At 33.1% G+C, this 6,852-nt stretch overlaps 1 protein-coding gene across 2 annotated transcripts; it reads left to right on the forward strand.

Moving 5' to 3' along the window:
* Positions 1 to 3,100: 3,100 nt before the first annotated feature.
* LOC125843813 (protein PSK SIMULATOR 2) lies at positions 3,101 to 6,393 on the forward strand. Of its 2 annotated transcripts, none has more exons than XM_049523017.1 (2): positions 3,101 to 3,324; positions 3,990 to 6,393. In XM_049523017.1, exon 2 carries the CDS (start codon positions 4,052 to 4,054, stop codon positions 5,861 to 5,863), a length of 1,812 nt encoding a protein of 603 aa, XP_049378974.1. In that variant the 5' UTR covers positions 3,101 to 3,324; positions 3,990 to 4,051; the 3' UTR covers positions 5,864 to 6,393. The 2 variants fall into 2 exon arrangements, with proteins under 2 accessions (XP_049378974.1, XP_049378973.1); XM_049523016.1 differs by having other exon boundaries at positions 3,238 to 3,324; positions 3,986 to 6,393.
* The last annotated feature ends 459 nt before the right edge of the window (positions 6,394 to 6,852 follow it).

Consider the following 6,852-nt stretch of genomic DNA (forward strand, 5'->3'; position numbering starts at 1 on the left):
AGTCTACTATAGCTTATAATTTATACAAAATGTTTCAAGATTCCAATTTCATTTAATTATATTTAAATTGATATTATATTATATAGTATATAATACAAAATAGTATTTCTTTTTATGTTTAAACGGTTTTCAAAATAAAAAGTGAAAACTATCAAAGACTAAACGGACCCTTAATTTTTTCTTAAAAGCTGCTAAACATCATTATTTTTTTATCTTAGAAATCAAAGTAGTAAAACTTGTGCACATTCCCAAGACACAATATTTTTTTAAAAAGTTGTTATACAAAAGCAACACTTGACCAAACAAACAAAATAATCATCTTTTGATCGACCAGAGTTACGGTAGAGTGATAAATATTTATTCATCCTTAATCACAAGTTTCGAATACTTTGAGTCTCTTCGACTACAGAGTCATCTTTGTTAAAAAACGATTTATCTCCAAATAAAACTCTCAGCATCAATTCAAAATTAATCAGGCTATAATTAAGTATCAAACACATGCAGAAAACAAAAAATAATAACCTATCTTTTGAAGTGTATATCTATATAAAGCTTATTTTCTCGAGCTCAGAAATTTATACTATAGTACTATATTGCTAGTCCCTATAAGTTGAGAAGAATCCTTTCAATATTAAAGTCTTTTTTTAAAAAATAAAATTTTAAAGAACAGTTAAAGAAATATGAAAAGTAGGAAAAAAGAAGCTAAAAAGGAGGAGTCGGGTCAAACCAGGTTAAGTGGGTGGGTCATGTTATTGTCGTAAATGGGTCCCAAAGATTTGACCCGGAGGTCAAAACAGTAATAAGCTATTTTCTCCGCGTGGTCATCTATAATGATTGAGACTAATCTCTCTATATTTTCCTTTGCCCCCTCTATTTATATATTTTTCCTTTTTAGTCTCAAATTTCAAATTATTTTCTACTTCTTGCCTCTCAAATTTTAAATTTCTTTACTTCGGTTGGGATAGACGAGACTATTGCGGGGTCGTTTGGTTCATGAACTACGTCCACCTACAAAATTTACCTTTGGCTTTTGTCTAAGTAGGTGTATCACTCTTTTTTTTTTTCCTGTAATGATTCGAAAAATTCAGACTCGTAAAGGAGAAGGGCCGATGGGGGAATCTGGGAAAGTTGGGATGAACAGATGTCTTCATTTCAAGTAGTTTTTTTTTTTTTGGAAAACTCTATCTTAGGATTAAGTTTGAGGTTAAATTTTATGTTTTATTTGATTGAAGTGTAAATTATCCTAGAATGAATTTATAAGTTCAATCAAATAAGTAGAAATTTAATTTCAAACTCAGTTATGAGATATCTAAGGATTAAGTTTGAGATTAAAACAATTTATTTAGTTGAAGGTTATAAATTCGATCAAATAAAGTATAAATTTAATTTCAAACCCAATCTGTCTTATTCCATCTAATTTGTTTTGCTTCATTCCACTTTTTAGGTAAGATAAATTAGTTGAAGGATTATAATCTCGAGATAACTTGTCTGCGAACTTGTCATTTGCTTTACGGACCAAATTATTCCAAAATTATAATTATTGGATTAATTTATCCAAATGAAACATGAGATTTTTTTTTAAAAAAAAAACAATTATAATACAATCTTCAAAAAAGTTTGTATTGTATTTAAATCAAAGCACTTTATTACTCAAGGTTGGTAATTAGCTGTAGAAGTAATTTATTGAAAATCATTCAATGACTAAAAAAGAAAGAAATCTATTAAGTATAATTTCTTATAGAATCAAATTTGTAATCAAAATTTTAAATGTCTTCCATCAAACAAAGATATATTTTCCTTTAATATGATTTTCCCTTTTTTGAGTAAATGAGTACTCTTTTTAAGATTATAAATATGGTCAGAAAAAAGTAAGTACAAACTTGATGATATTGGACCAGCTCTTTCACTTGACAAATAAATTTTCTTCTGTTTGACTCTTTTGACTAAAGGTAGTATAAAATGGGAAATATATTAAAGATGATGATTTTACATACCATTTTTCGAATTTTTTTTTAGCATTAATTATAGATTTGAAATCAAACAAAGGTAGTCGTTTGGCAGCTGGTTTGAAAGTGAGTTATGCTAATATTTAATAAATAATCATATTTAGTATATGATTTAAGGAGTTGTATAAAATGAAAAATGAAATAACTAATATATGAATAACTAAATTTTGCATAACTTATATATATAATACTCTCTTTGTTTCAAAATAATTGTCCTATTTTGACTTAACATAGAGTTTAAGATGGTACATAAAATTCTTGAATCATGTGATCATAAATTGAAGATATGTAGAATATACTAAAATATCTTTTAATATTTTATAGTCTTAAACATGTTACATGGAAAGTCAAATTTAAAAATTTGTTAAAAAAGAAAAGACACATTTTTTTTCAAATAGACTTAAAAGGAAAGTAAACAAACAAATTAAAAACAAAGGTGCTACATCTTCATAACTAATCATTGTTTTACAAAAAATTACGTGCATAACTCTAATCAGCAACCAAATGACTTATTAAGAATTGTGATGGTTTGATAAGTAGTACTCCCTTTGTTCCTAATTACGTGTCCACTTTTGAATTGACACACCGATTAAGAAAACAATGATTGACATAGTGAATTTACCATTTTATCTCCATTAATTATAAAGTGGATGGACTAAAAACTTAAAATTTTCAAGAAGTTCTATTTTTTTTCAAAATTATTAATTAAGGGCATAATAGGTAAAAAAAAATTGTACTTTCTTAGTCAAAATAGACAAGTAATTAGAAACAACTAAAAAAAAAAAATTGACAAGTAATTAGTAATAGAGTGAGTAATATTTGATTATTAATCAAAATTCTCAAATATTATATATGAAACCACATTTGTTAGAAATTCGGATACACTTTATTTCTCAACATGAATATTGTGAACTCTAACATGGATATCAAACCCCAAGCAAAACCAATCAAACAAAAGGCAAAGGCCAAGGAAAAGGAAAAGGAAAAGGAAAGGAGGAATTATTAGTACCATAATAAAATCTAACAAATTAAATGGGGGCTGGTGGAAAGGAGAACAATAAATTGGAATAAGTTGGAGGCTGCAAATGCAAGAAAATAATAAATGTACCAATAAATTTCACTCGTTTTTTCAACTTTTTTTTTTCTTACAAAAATTTCCACTTTCTTGCATGTGGACTTCATAGTCTCCACTTCACCTTCCTCTTCCCTTCCTTTTCCCCCACCCCCACGCCCACCCCACCCCACCCCAAAATCACAAAAGAAGGGAACCCTTTTGATTCTTGAGTAGTAGTCCACATAAGTTCTTCTCAGATAATCGGTGAGTTTTCAGCTTTCTTGGTGTTTTTTTTTGGTTAAAAATGGAGTCTTTTTGTAGTTTTAGTTCTGATTTTTGAAGGGGTTTGAGTTTATGACTTTGTTGTTTATGTGAAGTAGTTTTTATGGGGTTTTATCTACTTTTTTTCCATTCTTGGTTGAGATTTCAGTGTAAAAATGGAGTCTTTTTAAGTTAATTTCTGCTTTTTTGGGAAGAATTTTGAGTTATATACTTCTGCTTGTTTGTATTAAATCCTTTTTAGTTCTTGTTGTATTTTGCTTTGTAATGAAATTTTGAGAAAAGAAAAAGAGCTTGATTTGGATGCTGTTTGGATGAACTTTTGGTTTAACAGATAGTGATAGTAAAGTCACAGAATTTATGGAAAAGAAGAGGAAAAGGGGGGAAAAGATTTGCTTTTTCCTCTGAAAACCAAATTAAAAGGTATAGACTTTAAGATGGGATAATGAAATCTTGGAGTAGAAAGTATAAAAGATTTGCTTTTTATTGCTATAAGCTGTAAAATTTATGAAAGGACAAATAGTGATGTAGTCATAAAAGTTACGGATTTCACATGTTTTCCCTTTAAAAGTTTCAGAAATTTACTAGTTAAAAGTTTTTTTATATGCTGTTCTTATATGTTCTTTCTTGTTTGTATTGTTTTTAGCCAGAAGTAAGTTGCTGGTGGATTTGAGTTTGACATCATTCTTGAATATCCCCTTTGATACTCGAGATGGTTGCTGAATCTTGGTTTCGTAATTTCTGGAAAAATTCGAAAAAACATGAGGGTGGTGGTCATCAAAAGGTGCTAGTTGGTGTTCTAGCATTTGAAGTTGCAAGTTTGATGTCTAAGCTGGTTCATGTATGGCAGTCTCTAAGTGATAAACAAGTGGCTAGATTGAGGGATGAGATAATGAACTCGGTTGGTATAAAGAAACTTATTTCAGATGATGATTCGTATATTGCAAGATTGATATGTACTGAGTTGGTTGAGAACTTGGGACATGTAGCAATTGCTGTTTCTAGGCTTGCAAAGAAATGTAATGATCCGTTCTTGAAGAGTTTTGAGCAAGCCTTCAATGATTTGCTAAAAGATGGTGCTGATCCATACGGGTGGCAACTATCATGGAAGAAGATGGACAAAAAAATCAAGAAGATGGAACGGTTTATTGTGATTAACGCGAATTTGTATCAAGAAATGGAGAATCTTTCTGATCTTGAACAGACATTGAGGAGATTGAAGGGAAATGATGATGCAGATAGCATTACTTTGGTTGAATACGAGAAGAAGCTTGCGTGGAAGAAGCAGGAGGTGAAGCACCTTAAGGATGTCTCTATTTGGAATAGAACTTATGATTATATTGTCCGTCTTTTGGCGAGATCCTTGTTTTCTATATTTAGTAGGATAGGGCATGTGTTTGGAGTTGATCCGGTCGTGGATGAGAGGGCTAAAGCATCCAGAGATCTAGATTCTGATCAAATCCATCGGAGCCACTCAGTTGCTTATGCTCAGTCATCTGTTCACCCATCTGAAAGTAGTCTGTCTAGATTTTCCTCGGAACCAGTAGAAAGCATCCTTGCCAAATCTGGACCAATTTCGAGCACAAGGAACATTCACAATTCTTATTCCGGTCCCTTGAAAAGTTCAACATCAACAGCAAGCCCGATTCCTGGAAGGCATTCTTCTGCTGGTTTCTATTCGGGTCCTCTGGGGAGGTCGACAACAAAGTCTGGTCCTCTCCCTCTATTTAATAAATCCGGCATGAAGTGGTGGAAATCCCGTGATCGTTCAGGTAACCTAAATGGAAAAGGCTCAAATTCAAAACATGCTCGACCGACCTCTGGACCGCTTAAAGGCTGCATGATGGTTGGGAATGGTTCTCCTCTAAGTAATTGCCATCTAGATCCACATGGATTTCATTCCGGTTTGCTCAATGCAATGAAAGGAGCTGGTGTAGATGGACTTGCTGATGGCTATTCAACTTGCTCTTATCTAACAAGTTATAATGCGAAAAAAAGGCTGCTAAATGCTCCTCCAGAAACTCTCGGGGCTGCTGCCTTAGCACTGCATTATGCAAATGTCATTATCGTGACTGAGAAACTAGTGGCATCTCCTCACTTGATCGGACATGATGCAAGAGAAGACCTGTACAACATGCTACCGGCTAGTTTAAGAGCAGCCCTCAGGGCGAAATTAAAGCCATTTGCTAAGAGCTTGACGTCATCCGTTTATGACACAGTTCTTGCTGGAGAATGGAATGAAGCAATGCTGGGGATACTAGAATGGCTTGCTCCTCTTGCTCATAACATGATAAGATGGCAATCTGAGCGGAGTTTCGAGCATCAGAACTTCGTTTCTAGAACAAATGTTCTGCTTGTCCAAACCCTTTATTATGCAAATCAAGAAAAGACAGAATCAGCAATCACAGAGCTGCTCGTCGGTTTGAACTACATATGGAGGTATGGCAGGGAAGTGAATGCAAAAGCAATAGAGGAATGTGCTAGTGCTAGAATGATGTTTAATGATGATTACTTGGATGACTGACAAACATTTTGATCTTTAGCCAGTGATTTTGGGCTTGAATGTTTTGAAGTTAAGGAACTGTTCCACGACAAAATGCCTCTCTTCAGAAGCAAAGCATGAATCTTCTCTGCCATGCTTTTCAACTGTTGCTGATTCAAGCTACTCAGATTCCATGAGAATCTTTATTCGTTAAGAGGGTGACGAATACTGGAGGAATGTAACACACTTAAAGCTTCTAAACATTCGTTCAGGTCAGTAAGCCATGACCATTTTCCTATTTTGCCAGCAGAACATGGGGTCTCATTTGATGAATCGTAGTCCACGCTATAAATTCTATATCTTGTTATTTTATTAAATGTATAGAATTAGCTGAGCTTGTTTTTACTAGATTTGTAAATTTACATAACAAAGGCTTTCTTTTAGCATATAAGATAATGCAAGGTTTGGGTGCAGTTTGTTCTTGATGAACTTCTTGGAGCATCTTTGCAATACTATGAAGCAAGAAACTTGAGAATTAGTAAAGTCACATTTCTGGCCTGTGGTTATTATGATGGTTACATTGGTACTGATTAGAATGCATCCATGTTTTTTCTTTTATTATAGTGGTTTTCAGCCATCTTGTGTTCACCTCGATTATTTCATAGAGTAGCTGACACCTCATACTATCAGGCAGATCATATAACGACAACTTTGTTCACCTACCTAGTTGCATTGAATAACTCAGTAGTTTATCCACCAAATGCTACCTTGTATGAATAAAAGTATCGAATAACTTTGTCCACCTACCTTGTATGAGCAGAAGTATCGAATAACTTTGTTCACTCATCGCATTACTAGCACATGCATGGAATAACTTTATCAGTTTAACCACCTATACTACCTCATATCAGCTGATAACCTTGTCCACTTACCTCGTTACTAGAGGGAAGAGCCTTGACTTTAGGTTAGGCCGGTCTCATCATTCACGCAATTCCCCTGTGAAAGAAAGAGGTTGATGCACCCAGCTACCC

Source organism: Solanum stenotomum, chromosome 11 (assembly GCF_019186545.1).
Source record: "Solanum stenotomum isolate F172 chromosome 11, ASM1918654v1, whole genome shotgun sequence".
NCBI classification, from domain to species: Eukaryota; Viridiplantae; Streptophyta; class Magnoliopsida; order Solanales; family Solanaceae; genus Solanum; species Solanum stenotomum.

What these genes read in the sequence shown, in the direction of transcription:
- LOC125843813 (XM_049523017.1), top strand. Translation starts at nt 4,052, where the DNA reads ATGGTTGCTGAATCTTGGTTTCGTAATTTCTGGAAAAATTCGAAAAAA.